We start from the raw sequence: 23,131 nt of genomic DNA, 5'->3' as shown, positions 1-23,131 counted from the left end.
TAAATTACATATATTTTTTAACCATTTCAGATCAAAAAATAAAAGGCCAATGGCAGACTAGAAAAAATATTTAAAACACATAGACTCAATATCCATTTATAGAGATACCGGTCCTACAAATCAATAACAAGCATCTTCAGAGAATATTGAGTACAGGATATAGAAAAGCAAGTCATTAAATTAGAAATGCCAATAGCTAACAAGTGTAAGACAAAAACATTCAACCTCACAAGTAATCAAATAAATACAAATTAAACCACTGATGAGATACCATTTTCCCTATTGATTTGACAAACATTTTTGAAATTGTTTTTGAGACCCAGTGTTAACAAAGGCATTTATTTTTGGTAGAAGTAGACATTAATTCAGCCTGTAGAAAAATTTGGCAATATGTGTCAGAACTCTTTGACTCAGCAAGTCTACTTCTCAAAGTTTAGACTAAGGAAATAGGAATATACTGTATACAAGGATTTAATTGCAAGGATATCATTTTTTTTTTGAAGCATTGTCTCACTCTGTCACCCAGGCTGGAGTGCAGTGGTACAATCATAGCTCACTGCAGCCTTATCTCCCAGGCTCAGTCTCCCAGGTAGCTGCGACTACAGGTACACACCAGCATGCCTGGCTAATTTTTGTTTTTTAATAGAGACAAGGTATCCGTTATGTTTTCCCAGGCTGGTCTCAAACTTCTGACCTCAAGCAATCCTCTTGTCTCAGCCTCCCAAAGCGCTGGGATTACAAGCGTGAGCCACCACAGCCAGCCAGGATGGCATTATTCATACACTAGCAGAACACGAACACAAAAACAAAAACAAAAACAAAAAACAGAAACAATGCGAACACTGATAAATAGCTAAATCCGTACATTCATACTGTGAAATTCTTGGCGGTCATTTAAAGTCTGTAGAAAATCTTGAAGAATATTTATTATTATTAAAAGATAGGGGCCCAGCTGGGCACGTTGGCTCACGCCTATAATCCCAGCACTTTGGGATGCCAAGGCAGGTGGATCACTTGAGGCCAGGAGTTTGAGATGGTGAAACCCCATCTCCACTAAAAATACAAAAATTAGCCAGGCACGGTGGTGTACGCCTGTGATCTCAGCTACTCAGGGGGCTGAGGCAGGAGAATCACTTGAACCTGGGAGGTGGAGGTTCCAGTGAGCAGAAATTGGGCCACTGCACTCCAGCCTAAGTGACAGAGTGAGACTCTGTCAAAAGAAAGAAAGAGAGAGAGAGGGAGGGAAGGAGGGAGGGAGGAAGGAAGGAAAGATAGGGACTGGGTGCAGTGGCTCACTCCTGTAATCCCAGCACTTTGGGAGGCTGAGACAGGCAGATTACTTGAGCCCAGGAGTGTGAGACCCCCCTTGGCAACATGGTGAAATGCCATCTCTCAAAAAAAACAAAAAACAAAAAAACAAAAACAAAAACAAAATTTAGCTGGGTATGGTGGTGCACACCTGTAATCCCAGCTGCCTGACACGCTGAGGTGGGAGGAACACCTGAGCCCAGGAGGTTGAGGCTGCAGTGAGCTATGATTGTGCCACTACACTCCAGCCTGGGTGACAGAATAAGATCCTGTCTCCAGAAAAAAAAAAAGAAAAAAAGAAAAAGAAAAAGAAAAGAAAGAAAGAAAGATAGTCACAATACATTGCTAAGTTTTTTTAAAGTTTATTTTAAATTAAAATGAATAATATGACTCCAAACTCTACAGTACATATACAATGATCTGGAAGAATACAACCTTAGATATTAACAGTGGTTATCCCTGGATCGTGGAGTTATGATTATTGTGTTCCAAATTTCCTATTTAAAAATTTTGCTTCTGTTTTACTATAAGGAACATATTGTTTTGATAACAAGTAAGATTTTTATTTTTACTTAAAAAATAAAGCTGGGGTCCTCAGGTGGACTAACTGACTGTTACAGTTACTTAGCTATATTAGAAAGAGCTGGACATAGTTCTTATGGCTGTTTCTCTGTGTGTGTGTGTGTGTGTGTGTGTGTAAATATATATACCATATATAATCAGTAAGCCTACCTTTCTACTTATGTTTTGCTTGGACTGCTTTAACCAAACCCATACGCCAAAAGCCAATAAAGAGATCCACCCCAGACATATGCAAAATACTAGAAGAGAGCTTAGGCAGGCTTTAATTTAACAATTAAAGGATTGTTAAAATTAAAATTTTATTGCAAATAATCTACAAAGCTGCATGTAGTTTATTAGAGTTGCCTATAAGTATCTGGTTTATCTATGACCACTTAATATAGTTAATGGACCTTATACAAATATATACAGGCTCAAAAAGAGACTTAATGGCAGACTTGGCCTTCCTTCTATGCCCAGTTAACAGGGGATAGCTCCCAGCCCCTCAAACACACAGAAAGATAAAACTAGAGAGATTTTGCCAACAATTTAAGCAAGGAAAAATCTAGAGCTGCAAAGTGTGTAACATTTACTAGACTAATATGAGAATAGATTCATAAACAACACAAGTGTCCAAAATAAACTATCATATAGAGAAATTACAAACATCTATAAAGAACTATAAATTAAGAGCCCAAACTTTGGCCGGGTGTAGTGGCTCACACCTGTAATCCTAACACTTTGGGAGGCTGAAGCAGGAGGATAGCTTGAGCCTAGGAGTTTGAAACCAGCTTGGGCAACAAAGTGAGACCTCCTCTCTACAAAAAATCAAAAAACAAAAATTAGACAGGCATGGCAGCATGCACCTGTGGTCTTAACCACTTGGGAGGCTGAGGCAGGAGGATCGCTTGAGCCCAGGAGGTCAAGGCTGAAGTTAGCCATAATGGTATCACTGCACTCCACTCCAACCTGGGCAACAGAGTGAGACTCTGTCTCAAAAAAAATAAAAAAAAAATTCCACACTTTAAAAATAATACAGCATTTCTCTGACTTAACTGACTTCTCCCCAGTTTCCTTTGCCCATTGCTGCCCAGCTAGATTATCTAATATTACAGTGCCCAGAGCTTGGTCTTAGGCCCCCCAAGCAATCTCACCCAGGCCCTTGTCTTTAAGCAACATTTACAATCTGGTGATTCCCAAATGTATATCTGACTGTCCCTCTGACTTCCTCACTAAGACTGCTGACATCTCACACTTGACACGATCGATTCCAAACTGTCTTCCTCCCTAAAACTACTCCTTCCATCAGTCTTCATAATTCAGTGAAGAACATTACCATCCATCTAGTTGCCCAAGCCAAAAGCCTAGCACCCACTTTGGTTTTCCCTTTTCTTTTCCCTGACACCAAATCCGTCAACAAGTTCTGCCAGTTCTCTCTCCAAGATACAAAAATGCATGCTGAATCAACCCACTTCTTACCATCTCTAGTACTGTCACTCTTATTCAAGCCTTCACAGAATCCATTCTCCATTGAGCAGCTGGAGTGTTTTTCAAAAAATGTAATTCATATCTGCTTAAATCTCTTCAGTGGCTTTCGGCTGCACATAGGAAAATAAACAAGCAAACAAAAAAAAAAAACCTCTGAACTTCTCACCATGATGCAATCAAGCCTCTGAATGCCCTTCTGCTACTCTTTACTCCTTGCAGATAATTCTCTAGCCACAAGAGCCTTTTCTATTTCTGGGATGCCAAGATCATCCTACCTGAAGGCCACTGCACTTTTTGTTCCCTTTGCCTGAAAGTCCCCCACTCTATTCCCACCCAAACCTTATTAATTAGTTTTTAAAATGTTAAGAAATTGTGAATGTGCCTTGAGAGCATGCTGCGTGTAAGTGGCAATCAGAAGACTTGGGTACTAGTCTCGCACACTTTTCAAGATAGGACACCTGCTCTAAACCAATATGATAATGACTTTGGTCAACAACCAAGGTGATTCCTTGGCTCATGATTTCCCCTTCTCTGGGACAAGTCCCAACAGCTAACCCCTCTCTTGTTAATTTAAAACCCAAATATAGAGATCTGGAAACGAGGTCACTGGAGTTGGTCACCTGCTGTGGAAGTCCCCAAACTGTCCAATCTCTTGCCTCCCCAGACTTCCTTGTTCAGTTCTTTCCTAGGGATTTATGGATTGTCCAGTATCCTTTAAGTCCTTTAGCTAAAGTTGGTTTCTGTAACTTAAAATTGAAAAGAACGTTAAGAAGAACCCCTTCTTAATTGTCTGGTTGGCTTCCTAGAACTCAGCTTTACAGAACCATTCTCTTAGTATTGGCTACCCCAGGGCATCTGTGGAATCTAAACTCAGCATGGATATTGACATATGTAGAACAACTTAATATTCATCTTCCCCACCTCATATTCAAGCGTGCACATGCATGCACGTGCACACACACATATTCTCTCTCTCTCTCTCTCCCCCTTTCTCTCCCCACACTGCATTCTTTCCAAGTCCTCTCATCACCCTTTGTACTTTTCTCCAGCATCCACCAGGCTGGATTTGTTCTGCCCTGATGTTTTCTCACAGTTCATCCTTCCACTGCATGCTGGGCTCCCAATATTTGTTATAAAATTAGGAACCTTATTTATGTATGTAAAGAGGCCTTCTGCATGCACAATCAATAAATGTGAGCTCAGAATGAACCCTTTCTCTCCTATGAGGCACTCACTTCCCTTGCCTTTCCTGGGTTATCTTCTATTTCATTGTCCCTAGTAGCTATGTTCTAATCACCAAGGCAGGGGTTTTACTTTTTGGAGGTCAGAGAACCCTTTGAATGCTACAGACACATTTTACAGAAAAAATGCACACAAATACACACACATTTTGCACACAACCAAGGTTTATGGGCTTCTGATTAAAACCACTTTACCAAGGAAAAGACTTCTGTGACCATCCGCCACCCCCATACACACACACCACTAATTCCTACCCTTCACTAGCAGTGACTCATCCATGCCTTTGCTGCCAGACACCAGTAAAATAAACCTGGTTCCTCTCTCCTAATATTTGTTATGTTGAGAGATAGAAAAACAAAAACACAAAGCATCCCCAACAATTATAGGCAGTTACACTTAAGACCCATTAAAAGTGTCCCCCATTAGAACACTTCCCCAGGGCAAACACTTTATAATTTCCTAGATTACTAGTTTAATGCACAAGTTACATTTTAAATGCTTTTCTTTACAGGGAGGCATTCTTGGACCCTGGCTGAGATTAGGAAACAGCCAAGGCTTAGCAGCACACTTACCAAGAATTTCTTATGTGAGTTGTTTTCTGGGAAGATTATTACAGTGAATAATCTCATCTATTTTACTGTCAATTTCAGAGGGTGACATTTTTGGCCTTGTTCTCAGTTCTAGAGATATTGTCAAGTTGAAACTTGCAGCTTCTTATATGCTAACTCTATCTTCTAATTAGAAAAGAGGTTAGAAAATGTTGGAGCTTTCTGGGTTGCCTTCCCCAAGCTAAATTAGAGTCTACTGAAGAAAAGGAAAGGTGGAGAAGAGACAGAAGGACCGGGTGGATGCAGTAGAGAAAGAACCATAGGATCAAAGGCAGGTCAGGGACTACACAGAATAGTCTTTCTATCCTCCCAATGCCAGTGGCTCATGAATGGCCCCAAGCCCCTAGGACTTCTCTTAAGCCCAATCTGACTCCCCATGGAGTCATGGATGCATTTATTTTGTCTGATGAATTGCTTTTCATTAGAGTCAACATGGAATAGAGCAGGATTCCTCAATGTAATAGACTGAATGTCTGTGTCCTCCAAAATTTCAAATGTTGAAAACTAGGATCCTTTTCTTGCCTCCACTTCCTTGTTAGCAGGGACCCTAAGCTCTACTCCCATTGCCCTCAGCCACCCACCCTCAACCTTGATCGGGACCTCCAGGCCGCACCTGACCGTCAGCAGGGCAGTGCAGCTCAGGTGGGTCCAGGGCAGGGCCCTGTTCAGCCTGAGATTCGGGTCTCGAAGACACATGGGCCCCTCAACTTTGCCAAATGCTCCAGATGGCAGGTCCTTGGCCCACAGGCCTACAGGCCCATCTCAGGCTGGCAAGCATCGCCCCTGCTCCTTCTTCCTTAGGCCTTACCACTAAGCTTCTTTTTCCACACAGCCATCCAGACTGAGGAAACGTAGTCACCACAGGACCCAGAAATTTTGGAGCCAGGTGAGCCACAGCCTCTGCCGCATCAGCAAGCACTGAAAGCACCCAGGTGGCCGTGGCAATGCTGGCGGCATGCATCACCACAGGATCGACTTCAGCAAATGTCACCCAGGTTACTTTAGGAAAGTTGGTATGAGGCATTACCACCTGAAGAGGAACCTGAGCTTCTACCCAGCTGTCAACCTTGACAAATTGTGGGCTTTGGTCAGGAAGCAGACACAGGTGAATGCTGCTAAAAACAAGCCTGGAACAGCTCCCATCACTGATGTGGTGCCATCGGGCTACTACAGAGTTCTGGGAAGGGAAAAGTTCCCAAACCAGCCTGCCATCGTGAAGGCCAAATTCTTCAGCAGAAGAGCTCAGGAGAAGATTCAGTGGGGGGAGCTTTCTCCTGGTGGCTTGAAGTCATATAAAAGGAGGTTCATTAAATGTTAACAACTGCTTTAAAGAGAAAAGGAAAGGGAAAGGGAAGGAAAGGAAATAAAACTAACCCCCAAGGTAGTGGTATTAGAAGGTGGAGACCTTGGGAAGTGACTAGGTCATGAGGGTAGAGTCTTCCTGAAGGGGATTAGCGCCCTTACAAAAGAGACTGGTGAGTTTTCTTACCTGTTCCATCATGTGAAGACAAAAACAGAAGATGGCTATCTATGAACCAGGAAGTATCCCCCACCAGACATCAAATCTGCTGGCACCTTGATCTTGGACTTCCTGGCCTCCAGAACTGTGAGAAATGAATTTCTGTTATTTATAAACTATCCAGTCTATGCTATTTTATTACAGCAGCTCAAACAGATGAAGACACTGAACCTTGGCACTACTGGCATTCAGGGCCAGATAATTCTTTGTCGTGGGGCTTTTCTGTGCATTGGAAGATGCCTAGCAGCACACCTGACCTGTACCCACTAGATACCAGTAACATCCCCATTATAATAACCAAGAATATCTCCAGACATTGCCGAATGTCCCCAGAAAGGGGGGACAAAATTGTCCCTGTCTGAGAATCACACAAGAGAGGAAAGTTTTGGAGTCAGACAGACCTAGGTTCCAACTTTAGTTCCATTCCTCACAAACCCATAACCTTTGTGGGTGGGGAGAGAGGTAAGTATTTATGTCCTCTGCGACTGTTTCTTATTAGCAAATAATACTTAAATCAAAAAAATTGTTTTGAGGTTTAAATGAGATGATGTGTGAAAAGCATATAGGCTTACAATAGGTGCTCAATAAACAGTTGTTCCCTCCCCATACCTACTTCACTTATTTAACAAACATTTATTGAGCACTTATGCTGTATACTAAGGATATAAACACAAAACAGTAAATCTGAGAGAAAGAGACAAATGCACAAATAACCATAACATATCAAGTCCATTAATAGAGATTATTTACCAAATGTTACAACTCTGGCCCTATCTTTCTTTTTTTCCCCCTTAATGGCTAACCTTCTCTCTCCAAAAGCTCATCTGGCATTCCTCTTGAAAGAGGAAGTGTCCTATGAGTTGGGTCCTGAAAAACGAGTGACAGGTCATCTGAAGGCCAGGAGAGAAGTATGCACACTAGGCAGAAAAAACAGCATAGGCAGGCTGGGCGCAGTGGCTCATGCCTGTAATCCCAGCATTTTGGGATGCCAAGGCAGGCAGATCACTTGAGGTCAGGAGCTCAAGACCAGCCTGGCCAACATCGCGAAACCCCCATCTCTACTAAAAATACAAAAAAATTAGCTGGGCATGGTGCCACGTGCCTGTAATCTCAGCTACTTAGGAGGCTGAGGCATGAGAATCAACTTGAGCCTGGGAGGCAGAGGTTGTAGTGAGCCGAGTGTATGCCACTGCACTCCATCCTGGGCGACAGAGTGAGACTCTGTCTCAACACACACACACACACACACACACACACACACACACACACACACACACACACAAACCCAGCATGGACAAAGGCTTAATAGTGTGGTAACTTCGGGAAACTGCATTATCCAGTAGGCTAGAGTGAGGCTGAGTAGGGGAAATTGGTGCAAGATGGAGGATGCTAAGGAATTTGGACGTCTTTCTGCAGGACACATAGTCCCCCAGGATGCTTTTTTTCAGAATGGTGGCAGGATCAGATCTGCTTTGGAAAGCACACTCTCGCAGCACTGGGGAGGATAAATGAGAGGTGGAATGAAGGGCGAGAGAGATGAAAAGCAACAAGACCAGTCAGGAGCTATCGATTCCAGATGGGAGATAATGAGGGCCTCAAATGCAGTACTGGAAATGACAATGGCAAGATGCCAGCAGGCTCCAGGGTCATTAAAAGGTAGAACTGACAGAATTTAGTGACTGATTAGATGTGGGGCGGGTAACAAGTGAAGGAGAAGAAGGAATATGAGGTGATTATAAGATTCTAGCTTAGAAAATTAGGTGGATACTGATGGCATTTAGAAATGACAGGCACTGAGAAACTGTTTTATCTTCTTTTTCACAGCCCCTGCCATTCACACTGTGCAAAGGAGCCTGTCAATCACTGACTGATTTTAAGCAGGAAAGTTTCAAAGAAAGCCCCCAGTACTTACCAATGTTAAAGAAAAACAGGTAAGATAACAAACATCTCAGTACCTAGTATATATCAGGTTCTGCACTAGTTTTGTCCAGTTAATGTATTAGTGAACTACTTTAGGTGTATTTTACTCTAGCCACTGATTTATAACTGAGTTATAATCCTCTTTCCACCAGTCTCCTATGGCACTGGTGAGTTCCTTAAAGGCAGGACTCTAGTCTTAACCATCCTTATACCCCCAGGCTAGCTGAGTGCCTGGCACAAAGTAGGCTCCTAAGTATTTACTAGATGAATGAATCATTGGTTGGACAACGTTTTTCCTGAACTCCCTGCTTTCTAGAATCCAGTGGTTCATCTTCTGTTCACCATAGCTAAATGATAAGGGTAGTACAGAGAAATGAGTAGTACATTTAGCTCCAGAAGATCTAGGGTCTAGTCCTGCCTCACATACTAACTCTGACCTTGGGCAAAGTGCATATACTCTGAGCTTTAGGGGTCTCATCTGTGAAAATGGAATTTTAAAAAATTCCCACATCACAAAATTTGTGAAAGTATTTTGTATCATTACTAAAATATAAGTTGTTTACATATATGTTTCATCTTCCTTACATATTAACATGTGCTCAGAAGTCAGAGAAAAAAAATAGGTTGGGCTCAAAGTTATTGCATTATAAGCCAGTAAAAATGCTAATGTTAACTGTATTTTTCAACTAGCATTCATGTCGTTCTGCTGGATAATGTGAATTAGATTCTGGTTGCTCCTTGCTCACTCCAATTAGTAATACTTACCTTACTGTTCTTTAAACCTGCCAAGCTCATTCCTAACTCAGGACCTCCGCACTGCTTTCACTCAGCAGGGAGAGATGCTGAGTGAAATGCTCTTCCCTTACCTCCCTGCACCATGGTTGCATGAAGGTCATGCCTTCACTTCCCAGGTCTTTGTTCAAGTGCCCTCTCATCACAATATCTTCCTAACCAGTTCATCTAAAGAAGCACCTACTCCACTCTCCGCACTGCCATCACTACTTCCTTAGCTTGTCTTATTTTTCTTTATGATATATCATCATCACAATCCTGTACTTGCTTATTCTTTGCCTCCCCATGAAAATGTAAGATCCATAAAGATAGGGTCTTTGCCTCCCTCTCTCACTCACTGCATCTACGATGCCTAGAACAATGACTGGCACACAGAAGATACTCATGGCATTTTGCTAAGTAGTTTGCTAAGTGAATGACATTTGCTAAATAAGTGAGGTTTTCCACTGTAATCACCTGTCATTGTATAGCACTAAAAAGGACTTGCAAAAAAAAAAGATTAGAATCAGAAGATCTGGGGTCCCACCCCAATCCTGCCATTAACCAGCTATTTGGCCTTGGAAAGTCACTTGTTTCTGAGTTCAGTTTTCTTATCTGTAACATACAAATAAAAATATCCTCTACCTTGCCCTACTGCCCCTCCATTTCATAAATCACATCATTGTGGAACTTAATGGGGTGTTATATAACACTTTATCAGTGGGGTATGTTTCTGTTTCTGTTTTTACTGTTAACTCTCCAAGAGCATAAACTGTCTATTCATCTATTACAGAACTTGACACAGGGCCTGGATCTATAAATAACTGCCAAAAAAAATGAAGAGCAAAGGTTATACATTTCCTTTGTAAAAAGAACTGAGCTTCAAATATTCTTGCTCCAAATTATTTTTAAATAGTCACTGTAAGTGTCATTTCACTTTGTCTAGCAGACATAGCAATTAGCAGAGTGCCTGAGCAGCTAGAAATGTTCTCATTTAGTCTGTTTTTTGTTCAGGATAATGAATATAAATGCTTGTTTTGACTAAATGAATGGTTCTCCTAGGCCAGTGCTGAATAAATGCTTCTGCTATTGTGACGCTTCTGACCCAGGCAGGAGACATGTGCTTCCATCTCCAGAACAGCAACCCCTGAATGACCCCTCGATACAATGGAGAAAAGAAGTGCTGTGTAATTTAGGGGCATAAACCAAACCTCCACTGCTTAGAGTCAGCTTAATGTCTGACAGAAATATACAAAACTGTAAAGCCTCAACCGGACATCTGAATAATCTGTCCATACATTTTTCACATATCAGTATTTATTATCTTTTCAAAGGAACAGGTCAAGATGAGAATAAAGTTTATGATCAAAGGTACTCAAACATTTATTTTATATAAATACAATTTCCTTGCCTATATCCATTAGATTTGGGGAAAAAAGGTTCAAGTTTACAGTGCCAGAACAGCTCCTTCTTTAAAGGCTTGTAAACAGTGACTTGTTCTATGCCAGCATGCACACTTTGGGCATATCAACTCACTTAATCCTTGCCAACAATTCTATGAAGATTGTGCTATCATTCCCATTTCACAGATAAAAACTAATGTATCTAGATATGATAATCTTGCTCAGGATCATGCACTGGGATTTGAACCTAAGTGATCTATTCTCTGATGCCATACTATCAATGCAGGACAATTTTTAGCTGCATGAATGCACACTGCAGAGCAACAGCAATTGAACAATGATCATTTGCCTTTTGGAAATTATGGCCGCATACTTTGTGTAGCTTGATTTACAAATAGCTTGGCTAAAAAGCAGTTCAGCAAATCAACTTCTTAAAACAGGCTATGAAGGAAAAGTGCATGATGAAGCCAGCAGTAAACAAAGAAATTACACAATTTGGTGAGAGAGGGTTTGGAGGTGGAGGGGAGTTGTTAAAGGCCTGGAATCGTTGAAGAGAAAAGTTTGGGGATGACAGTGACTTGGTACAACTGAGAGAACTGCCCCTCAAAAGATTAGAAGGACAATTGATTGGCAAGAGACACTTGACAGAGCCAGTATTGAGTTCCATTTATTTTGGAGCAGTATGCATCTGCTGGGTTTGGGTACTCTGGAAAAATCCAAAACATAATATAATGGAAAAAGCATGGGTAAAAATCACTTATTAGCAAGTTGTTTAATCTTTGAGCCTCTTTGTTCATCTATAAATTTAGAATATGAATATCAACTTTGAAGTGTTGCTGTGAAAATTTAAAAAAACCATATATGGCGGAATAGGTGCCCAAAATTGGTTAATCATGAAAAATTTACCATCATCAAGATGTAAAATAATTAGCTGTTGTTGTTGGGGCAGGGCTTGGAGTTGGGGGTTGGATATTAAGATTCCAAACCTGTATAATCTTTTATCTGGAAAACCTACCAGATAAAACAAAGAGATTACCACCCCCATGTTTTTAGGGAGAGAGAGAGAAAGTATGACACACAAAATAATTAATTTGTTCAACTTTGATGGAAGGTAAACCCCTTTAGTTCTCACTTTGTTTTTAAGACTAGGAAAAGATTCAAGCTTCTTAATTATGGATTATCCACCATGTTCTTTCCTTCCTTGGAATCTTTGAGATCCAAGAATGTCTGTTCTTTAGGATGTAACAAAAAACACCTGAAGAAATTTGAAAATGACAGAATGTTAAATCATAATAGATAAAAGAATTGTGGTTTTGTAAGAAAATACCTTATTTTTAGGAGATGCATGCTGATATATTTAGTGGTGAAGTTCAATGATGTTTGCAACTTCACATGGTTCAAAACATTATATAAATATATAATTATACATATACATAAAGCAAATATGGCAAATTGTTGTTGAATTTAGATGATGGCAATATGAGTAGTGTCTAAAATAGTTAGGTCAGGCTGGGTGCAGTGGCTCACGCCTGGAATCCCAACACTTTGGGAAGCCAATGAGGGAAGATTACTTAATTGATCTCCCTCTTGCAACATAGCAAGACCTCGTCTCTACAAAAAATAAAGATTAGCCAGGCATGGTGGCAAATACCTGTGGTCCCAGCTACTTGGGAGGCTGAGGAGGAAGGATCACTTGAGCCTGGGAGTTCGGCTGCAGTGAGCCATGTTTATACTACTGCACTCCAGCCTGGGTGACAAAACAACATCTTGTCTCAGAAAAATAAAAAAATAAAATAGTTGGAGTTTTTTGTTTTAGAGGCAAGGTGTTGCTCTGTCACCCAGGCTGGAGTGCAGTGGCACAATCATAGCTCACTATAACCTCCTCGAATTCCTGGGCTCAAGTGGTCCTCCCACCTCAGCTTCCCAAGTAGCACTTTTTTTTTTTTGTACAGATGGGGGTCTCACTATGTTGTCCAGGCTGGTCTCAAACTCCTGTCCTCAAGTGATCCTCCTGCCTCAGCTTCCCAAAGCATTGGGATTATAGGCATGAACCACCATGCCCAGCTCTTAAAATAGTTTATAATAAAACATGAGGGGTGGGGGGAACCAAGAGGTTGCATTTAGGGACAATCCTAGGTATAATTTTCCATCTTTTTCCTTTTCTATTCATAGTACAGATGGTTAGGGGAGAGGGTGGTAATGCAGAAAACAACTGATATTAGAGAAGTAACAGTAAATTCAGCCACAAGTCAACTGAAAGACAAGTTCTACACAACTTCTGAAACATCTTGTAAGAGTCCAGATGGTGAGAAGTCAGTAACTAAAATCAGTGGTTTTAGGCATTCTTTTGCCAGGAAGGAACAAAGCAGTGGGTGGGAGTATTCGCCTTTCCAATGGGCCTATCAAGAGAATGTATCCAGGAATATTTAGGAACCACATTCTAAAGACGTTACAAAGGCAATTACAGAAGAAAATGTCATGTAGTTCCCTCTGTTCAGAACACACACAATCTTGAGAATCATCCCTCTTTATCTAATAATTAATGCTTACCTGTAAATGAACATATCAATCTTAAGGGGTGGTATAAGAAAAAAAGAATTATATAGGAAATAAGCCAAAGTCTTATAAAATTTGAAGGTGTTATTAAAGGATTAAAAAGGAAACAAAAGGATTGTGATAAGAAGCAAAAAAAAAAACTTTTTTTTACATAACCAGAAAACAAATTAAAAAATTAAAATCCCCCAAGAAACCAAATTAACTCATTTTTTTAGTTAACTTACTAAATGTTTTGGAACATACAAAGTGCAAAATATCTTTTGCATCCCTTTAAGAAACACCTGTCTTTCTTTGGTAAAGAATTTCTTGCAGGAAAGATTCCAAAGTTTGAAGTTCCCTCCAACGATCCCAGCAGAAATGTTTCTAACTTCTAAGAATGTCCTAAGAGAATGAGCTAAAACACAGAAAATGTTGAAAGTCTTATTTAGAATATTAAAAACTGGAAGCAATCTAAAGGCCTAACAGTGGAAGAATGATGTATTTATAATGTGAATATACATGTGATGTCCAACAATTTCAATTCTAAGTATGAAGAGTAAGCCACAATAAAGAATGTTAAAAAATAATAATTAGTAAGTAAATATAATTATAAAACCAAGTCAGAAATACAAAAAAAGGGACAATTATATTGGAATGATGAAATTCGATTTCTGTTTCCTGCCTCCTCCCTTGCTGGCTCTATAATTTTTTTTTTTAATTCTTAGAATAGGAAAAAAAGGTAAGAATGCTATGGCTGGAAGGCCACTAGTAAACAAGCACATATAAAGGGTCCTCAAGACAAGACCTAATATGGGTATGAAACTAAATGTTATAAGGAAGGTCATTGTCCTCAGCAACTGACTCTGCTATTTTTACCCCAAACAGGAGCCCATACAAAACCACCCCATTCTTTCCCTCTTTCTAATGAAAGGTCCCAAAAGGTATCCATCCAAGAAGTGCTGCCAATAATAACATTGTTAATTGTGACCAGCCTATAGACATCTTATTTGCAAAGGATTTTAGGCCTGAACTGACATGAAATATAATACTGTGGAACTTTTTTTGTCTTTTTGTGAGTGTTTTCTGACTGCAAAAGAACAGTTCATCAAATTACTTATATTTTAAAAAACACAATCACAAAATCATATTCATATACTGCTACTGTAGTATTAGGGAATCCCAAGCCTAGACAGGCTGTCTAATTAAAAAAAAAAAAAAATGTAAGGATGCTTGCTTAAACAACTCAGAAAGCATTTTCCCCCAGAAATATTACAGTGATAAGGGAAACGATCTGCCCACCTAAGCCTCATTTCCACAATCTCCCTCTAAATTCTCTGGTCTAGAAAACCCATGGCTTTCTGGGATGCTTCTTATGCTTTTCAGGAGTTTCTCTAACAGGTCTGCATTTCTATCATGGAATTTTTGATTTTTTTTTTAAGCTAGGAAATGTCTTACTAACAAGTTGTTTTATCACCTAAAATCTACTATTATCCATTTTTACAACATAGATAACACTTGATTGACTTAAATTCTAGAAGAAAAAAGTCTTGCTTTAGCAATCAAAAACTTAAAAACAAAGGGGTAAGATGATACTGAAATGTACTAATAGTTTGTGTAGGACCTCAAACATTAAAGGCAAGATGATAGTTTTAAAAATGTAATAACTCAAGTCTAAACATGAATGAATTTAAATTTAATCCTTTTTGTATGAAACCAAATAGCAGTCTAATACCACTGGGACTAAGTGCTATAAAAGTAAGTAATAAAACAAATACATGAAACATGATTACAATTTAAATTCTTTGGATTATCTTTTTTTTTTTTTTTTTTTTGATATGGAGTCTTGCTCTGTCGCCCAGGCTGGAGCGCAGTGGTGCCATCTCGGCTCACTACAGGCTCCACCTCCGGGGTTCACGCCATTCTCCTGCCTCAGCCTCCCGAGGAGTAGCTGGGACTACAGGCGCCCACCACGCCCGGCTAATTTTTTGTATTTTTAGTAGAGAGGGGTTTCACCGTGTTAGCCAGGATGGTCTCAATCTCCTGACCTCGTGATCTGCCCGCCTTGGCCTCCCAAAGTCTTTGGATTATCTTGTAAGACCCCACATTTAATATAGAAGTTTAAAACTCTCTAAAATAATACTAAGCATCTTAGTATTATTTAATACTTTTATATCTAAAAAGTTGTCCTTTCCTTTTTTTTTTTTCTTCAGACAGGGTCTTGCTCTGGGCTCAAGCAATTCTCCCACCTCAGCCTCCCATGCAGCTATGACTACAGGGGTGCACCACAATGCGTGGCTAATTTTTTTTTTTTTTTTTGAGACTAGGTCTCACCATCTTGCCCCAGGTGGGTCTAGAACTCCTGAACTCAAGCGACCCTCCCACCTCAGCCTCCCAAAGTGCTGAGATTACAGGCAAGGGCCACCATACCCAGTGTAAGAATATTTTTTGGATTTTCACAGCTGTCAGGAAAGCTTTAGAAAGAAAAGATGGGGGTTAAAAGTTAAGACACAGCTTAAGACAGAAGCATTGTAAAACAGGAACAAATACTGGCTTAAACCTGATGTCTCTAACTATATTCCTCTATTTTAAGAATGTTTTAGTATCTGATAGTTTCATCAGCCTTTCCATTTTCCAATATGTGACCTTTATTCCCACCATGTCCCAAATAAACGAGTCCTAGGATTTCCTAGAAGGTGGACCTCAATTATTGTGTCCCTTTTATATATAAGGCAAACATTGCTTTTAAGTTCTGTTGGAACATGGGAACTTTCACTAGAATGCTTAGAATGTTCAGAAAAAATGTCCCAAAGCTCTCTTCTGGTCCATACAAGACAATCAGAATGTAACACAGTAGCAGAGGGTGTGGAACATACACTAGTCATATTTGATTCTCTCTGTCAGGGGTTCTTCTTTGTAATGGGAAATAATTTGAATCAGGATGGAACAATTGATAAGAAGAAAGAACAAACCAGCTAACCAAATAAACAGAAAGGTGTTCTTTCCTTCAAACTCTAGAACATAGGCAGGAGCCAGCCACATGGCCTGCCCTATAAACCATAACATTAGGAGAACTACAGCTCTTTTCCAAGGCATTCTTATTAGTGGCATCACAAGAGGCAGTAAGCAGAGGTACCAAAGAAAGTACTGGGAGGTGCAGACTTTGTTAAAAGTCACAAAAATGGACGTATGAAGAAAACAACAAAAAACGAGGTTTCTGTAATAGGCGAAAGACACAGCTGAAAGCAAGATGAGCTGTGGCAGGAATGCAGCAATTCCCAGGGAAAAACTCCACTTGCTCTCTGCAGTCAAATACAGCATGTAGAAGTACGGAGAAAAGTTGTGACGGATATCCCGCCTAGTCAGGTGATAAAAGTAGGTGTGTTCCAAAAATTCCCAGCCGTACTCATAGTAAAAACCAAAGCTCAGGGCAGAAAACGTGAGTCCAGCAACTGCTACAAACAGCAGCACGGCCCGATTACACAGCCTCTTCAGGAGCTCGTACAAACGAGCCTGGAAAGTATACCGGAATTGACGGAGGCTTTTGTCATTGTCGCGATCTGGAAGCAGGTGGAGGGTTATGGGAAGGATGTAAGTCACCGGATATATCTTCATATGCACCGCGAAACCATAGAATACAGCTGCACACGCGACGAGTCTTTTCTTTATCAAGTAGAGGACCATCAGGACCAGGGAGGCGACAATCGAGTCCGCATTACCGCGGCTGGATACTGCCATAGGCAGGGGGTTAAGAAGCCAAAAGACACAGTAGCCACAAGCCTGGCGGCGCCCCAGCCCCTTCAGCAGCAGCAGACGGTATAAGAGGAAAGCGGTGAGGAGGTCGCAGCTGATGAACAGAAACTTTCCAAAGAGCTCGCTGAGGTAGATGTTGGGAGTGAGGAGCCAACCCAGCAGCGGGGTGTAACGGTACGTGGCTCTCAGGTAAGGCGAGCGCCCCTCCGTGACGAAGCGCGCGGCGTCGGTGAAGACCTGGTAGTCGATGTCCGTATACCTCACGTGCAGGGTCCGGTCCTGGAAGACGCCATAGAAAACCAGGGCGACTCTGGCTAGAAAGGCCACACCAAAGACGCCGGCTGGAGCCACCTTCAAGTTCAGGAGCCATTCGCCCCAGTGCTTGGTGGAGCCCATGATCTGACTGTGCGACAGCTGCTTAGCCCCAGCTCCAAACTGCCTTCGTACCTCTAACCTTCCCTTCGGTTCCTTGCAGCAGGTGGCTGCCGCATCTCCCACCCGCCAGGCTGCCAACCGAAACGACTGCCGACTATCACATCCGGCATGAAGCCCCGCCCCCGTACTGCTACCTGTCTCCAGCCCCGCGCGGTCTTCTCAGCCACCGGAGCCAAAAACTTGCCTTCCTCTGGATGGACGGTCTCGCTTCCGCTTCCTCTTCCAGCGGAGGCGGGATTTCCGGTCCCTGGGAAGGGAGACGTCCGCTTGCCGGGAAATCCGGCACTGGCTTGAGGATTTTATGGAGTGGAGTGAGATTTCTTTGTAAGTGACAGCCCGCCGCCCCCCGCCCTCTTCCCGCGCCCAATTTCCAGTCCTCAGAGGAAAACCCTCCGACGCGTAGCGAGCTGCGGGCTGCGCGCTACATCCCTCAGTCCTGGGCTGGAGATCCGAGAGTGAAAAATGTAGGAGTGAAAGGAAGATAAGCCTTCTCATGCTTTACTCCACTAGCTCGCCGGTATTCACCGGGGATTTGTGGGCCCCCGGACAGGACAGGATGAGTTGAAGGGTGCTGAGTGTGTATGGCCCATGCAATATTGGAGGCATACTTATATTTTTAAATTACTAGTTGGTAATCAGAGATTCAGATTTAAGTGGGCAGCTTGTATTTTTTCCGGCAACCCTGAGTGAAGGTGATGGGAAAGAAGACAGGAAAGCGTCACAAAATTCCTTAACTTGTCAGCCCCTTATGCCTCAGTATCTCTGTGTTTGCTATTTCTTCTGTCAAAGTTGCCATCCGCTCTCCAATCACTCTGGCAAATACCTACTCAACCCTTCAGGCAACAGTGCAAGTGTTAGCTCCCAGCTCCCACTCACTTCCTCATCACGCAGAATGAATGACTTAGATGCCAGTCCCCTCCCCTGTCCGAGGATAGGTAGACTGGGGCGGACGGGATCTAAGTTCCAGAAAATCACTCACACAGAAGACCCTGCCATGCTACTAAAAGTTCTCCCAGTGCTCCAGAAGTCCCTGGTCATTCCTTTGTTACAGCGTTTGTCACACTGCTTTGTAATAACTGTTTTTGTTTGTTTTGCTCTCCTAGTTTTCCATCAGGACACTTTCAGTTCTTCGATATCAGAGATTATCTTGTTCTTTTCTCTAACTCAACATCTAACACAGTACTAGTAGCCATTCAGTAAAGTTGAATTGATTTTAGAGGTTCCTCCTACCAGAATATTTCTAGAGTGGCATCTTTGGATTGCTCCCAACTCCCAGTTATTTTCCCTTTTAAATATCCTTTATGTATGTCGAGGTCCCCTGCTCCCCCCACCCCACTCCAACCCTACTTCCATGAATTTCTTACCAAGGACTGTAACCCATTAGCTCTTCCCTTTCCGTGGTTACTTAGTGCACTTACATAGTCCGCATTGTAGAATTTGATACTTTATTTTAGATTGTATTCATAGCCCTCACAAGAGATTATAGGGTTCTTGGGGGTAGAAATTATATCTTATCCTTAATTTTTTTCAATTATGTGTAATTTATTATAGTCTTAGGCACATGGTAAATGTTTAGTAAATACTGACTAATTGGATTTTATAGAATGAGCCTGCTTCCTAGGGGAAGTCTTCTAGACTAGAATAAGAAGAGGAGGTGACTTCATGCAGTCTGAACATGCAGCTCCCAGGACTACCTGCTGCTCATCCATCCTACACTTCACATTTATCCCTTGGAGATGAACTGTGTTAATCTTATATATTCCATATTCATATTGTGATAGCTCTATGTCCTTTTATATGCCTTGGTATCATTACATGCCTTAGATTGATAATTCTAACCATTTTTTTTGCAGTATATTAGCCATATATATAGTGGCAGCACATCACCACTCATATAATGATGATGATGATTACTATTATTTATAATAGCTGGATTTGTTGAGGACTCATTTGCAGTGTACCAGGCATTATGCTAAGTACTTTTCATGTAAGGTAGATATTCCCACCTTTACAAATGAAGAAAACCAAGGCTTATGGAGATTAAGTAATTTTCCCAAGTCACATAGCTAACTAGTGGCAGTGCTAGAACTCAAAACCCAGTCTGTCTGACCTAGAATATCTTAATCATTATGTGGCTGACTTGCCAATAAAATGTTGATCACAAATTCTAATTTTCCTATGTTTTCTCTTATTGATCTCTCATCTGGATATTCTGGATATTCTCTCTCACTGTGACTCTTTCTACCTCTGATTTATTCTTTTCTTCTGCAAATAATAGATAAGTGAGGCTTAGTTCCCTAAGATAGAAAATATGGGAGGTAGGTGTCTGAGGATTAACTAAGTAAGGGTCCTTGTGGCTGGATTGGTTTCAGTAGTATAGCAGAAAGGTTTCAGTCAATCTGTCCCTACATGGCTGTCCTAGTAGAGAGATGGGAGGCACCAAATTTAGGCAGATAAGGAAACAACTAATAAAAAAATAAAATAAAAAAAAACTAAGCATGTCACTGAAGTCAAAGGAGTGAGATGTAGATAGTAGTTGTGGGAACGAAGAAGAGACTGGAGTCTCTAAAACAAATTGGACAGAGAGGTCCAACTTTAGTTACTATTTCTGGGTGGAAGAGATACATCACAGGGTCTGAGGACCCCATATTGAACTTTTTGCATTGGGTTTAGGGATTGTATCTTCTCACCTCTTTCTGAAAGAGTTACATTTTTTTCAAATGCTCAACTGTTCATTACCTCTCGGACTGTTACTTACAATCCTTCTTAATTCCCCCTTTCACTATCTGCTCCTAGATTTCTATCCTTTTAGAGCCAATGACTAAGGAAAGCACAAACATGGATCGCTCAACTTTAGTTTCCGTAGCAGGAACCTTGTCCTTGTTCACTATGCTGCATATACTCTCATTACCCTTCCATATCCACTATTCATCTTTTTTGCCCTGTTCTGTGTTCCAAGAGGTTAGGCTGTATGGGTAGCATCACTCAATCTCCCTTGTTCTCTGGCTTCCCATTAGAATAGACCAGTGGGAGGCACTAGCAGATCTTTGGCAGTGTCTGGAATTCCTCACCTAAAGCCATGGCTCCTGTTGAAGCTATAGCTCTCTCCTTGGGGTACAAGTCTCATGGTTCCAGTAACTGTCCCTTCAGGTTTAAGGCTGGTAAAGGTGTCCTACTTTGCGAGTGCCTGGGTACATCACCATATCTTGTTGATTTATTAAACTTGCCCATACCTTTGCAAATAATTTCTTCATTAAAACATGTCCACTGGCCCTTTGAGTATACCATCTGTTTCCTGCTAGAACCTTGATTACTTTAATCACTTTCTTTTTCACTAGATTTTGTTCATATGTCTTGCTTTGTCATTTCTTTGGAATCTATTTCTAATTCTTTCCATGCCCAGCATCCTGCACCTTAGTTCAGACCTTCAACAACTCAAATAATATGTAGTGAACACCTATACTATACTATACCAGGATCTGTGACAATTGCCTTTCCCTCAAGCTTTAAAAATCTCTTAACTGATTTAATGTCTTATGTCTCAATTCTACTACCAGATTGATATTAATTAATAATACTTTACTTAGATTCTTTCCTCCATCAAACATCTTCAGTGGTTCCTGACTGCCTAAAGAAAAAAATAATGAACACTTTAGCCTGATATTCAGTCCCCCTATTTTCTGGCTTTACCTTAGCTTTCCATCCTATTCACCTATAAAGCCTCTGTTTTAGGTTTACTGTTCCCAAAATATGCCTTGTGCTTTCTTCTCATGATACTTTCTTCATGCTGTACTTCCTACAAAGAGACCTGTTTCTCTTTACTTACTTAAATGCTATTTGGTTTTTCAATGTTGAACCCAACTCTCAACTCCTCTGTAAACTCTTCCTAGACCTTAACAAGTGAAATAGTCTCTCCCTCCTCAAAACAGTGATGTTTATTGTCTGTTCTCTTTTTTAATAGTAATTATGTCATGCTCGTTATCTAACTCTTTTATAGTTATTTAACAAGATATACAAGCTCCACTGCATACTTTAGGCCATTTCTTTCTCTCTTTGCTTTCTTTCCCTCCTGCTAATTTATCAAACATCATACATGTCAGGCACTGTATGAGGTGCTGGGCTGTACTCGTGACCAAACACTTGACATGAATCCCATTCATGTGACACTTGAAGTCTAGTAAGCTACACAGACATTAGTCAAATAAATTGACAAGTAATATACAAATGCAGCTGTGGTAAGTGCTCTAGCTTTTAAGGGGATTTATTTGATCTCAGATGGGCATAGTGTAAGAGTTAAGAAGGTTGGCCAGGCACAGTGGCTCACGCCTGTAATCCCAGCACTTTGGGAGGCTGAGATGGGTGAATCACCTGAGGTCAGGGGTTCGAGACCAGCCTTACCAATATGGTGAAACCCTGTCTCTACTAAAATTACAAAAGTTAGCCATGCGTGTTGGCGTGTGCCTGGAGTCCCAGCTACTCAGGAGGCTGAGGCAGGAGAGTTGCTTGAACCCGAGAGGTGGAGGTTGCAGTAAGCTGAGATCGTGCTACTGCACTCCAGTCTGGGCAACAGAGCAAGACTCCGTCTCAAAAAAAAAAAAAAAAAAAACAAGAAAATTGGAAGTTGGCAGGCAGTGGGGAGAGTTCCACAGAAGGAATAGCAGGTGGAAAGTGCCATGATTGTACATCCCTTGATTCATGCATCATGTCTTATATTTCTTTGTCAGCTGAATGATACCTTCCACATAATAGGGACTCAGCGTTTGCTGATTTTTCTTGAATCTTAATGTATTCTAACCAAACATGTTAGATTGATACCATCCCTTGCCTAGTTCCTGTCCCTGTGAAATGTTTCCCACAGAGATCTCACTCTTTTTGGAACATTCTGCTAATGTTATATCTGGCATTAGTACATGGTACCTGCTATTGCTTTTCATTATATTTGTTATATGCTACTTGTTTTATTTCTGTTTTCTAACAAGTTTATAGGTTTCTTCAACCATTTAGGCCTTTTAGGAACAATACATGTCCTATATCTTATATGTCTCATATGTCTTAGGATTCATTCCTAGTATTTCCTAAATGTTGTACTTAAGTATTTATTGATCATGGTAAGAGACCCAATTTTCTCCCTCCTCCTCTCTCTCTCCTTCCACTTCTGGGGAACAAGAGTCAGTGATCATAGGGTCTTTTGCCTCTCATCAGAGAAAATTCAGGGCTGGATATTAACAACCAGACCTTTCTCAGGCTACTGACAAACAAGGGTAGAAGAGAAATCCATTTATTTGAGATTTGAGGGAAGAAATGCCTGGTGATTAAAGGAATAAGCTTACAAAGAACCTTGAGGATATATAAGGAAAACTGGCAACAAGACTACATGGTAGCATGGAAGGGAAATTGGGCTTGTGATCACTGGCCAAAAGGGACAATGCCCAGGATCCAAAGCAACTTGACTTTTATGGATTAAGCTGAGCCAATTTTCATACTCCTGGGTCTTAATGTTTTTTTCAGTGTTGTCCCATGAAAACCGAATGTGAAAGGAACTCGCTAAAGCATGAGAGGAAAACAGAAGGGGCTTGGCCATGCAGTCAGAA

General features: G+C 41.0%; 1 protein-coding gene and 1 long non-coding RNA gene across 2 annotated transcripts in view; both read right to left on the bottom strand.

Annotated features, from left to right (window-relative positions):
- Nucleotides 1-17,757, bottom strand: part of LOC129527114 (uncharacterized) — a 35,235-nt gene extending 17,478 nt beyond the window's left edge. The window contains exons 1-2 of the long non-coding RNA XR_008672047.2: nt 17,675-17,757; nt 6,697-6,811 (exon numbers count right to left, since the gene is read on the bottom strand). This is a non-coding gene — a long non-coding RNA (uncharacterized lncRNA). The remainder of the gene's footprint in view (nt 1-6,696; nt 6,812-17,674) is intronic.
- PIGM (phosphatidylinositol glycan anchor biosynthesis class M) lies at nt 15,163-17,680 on the bottom strand. The gene has a single exon (XM_004027071.5). It carries the CDS (start codon nt 17,499-17,501, stop codon nt 16,230-16,232), a length of 1,272 nt encoding a protein of 423 aa, XP_004027120.1. The 5' UTR covers nt 17,502-17,680; the 3' UTR covers nt 15,163-16,229.
- Nucleotides 17,758-23,131: the final 5,374 nt, after the last annotated feature.

Source organism: Gorilla gorilla, chromosome 1 (assembly GCF_029281585.2).
Source record: "Gorilla gorilla gorilla isolate KB3781 chromosome 1, NHGRI_mGorGor1-v2.1_pri, whole genome shotgun sequence".
NCBI classification, from domain to species: domain Eukaryota; kingdom Metazoa; phylum Chordata; class Mammalia; order Primates; family Hominidae; genus Gorilla; species Gorilla gorilla.
Note: the sequence above shows the minus strand (reverse complement) of the source record. Positions and strands in the feature narration are given on the sequence as shown.

What these genes read in the sequence shown, in the direction of transcription:
- PIGM (XM_004027071.5), bottom strand. Translation starts at nt 17,501, where the DNA reads ATGGGCTCCACCAAGCACTGGGGCGAATGGCTCCTGAACTTGAAGGTG.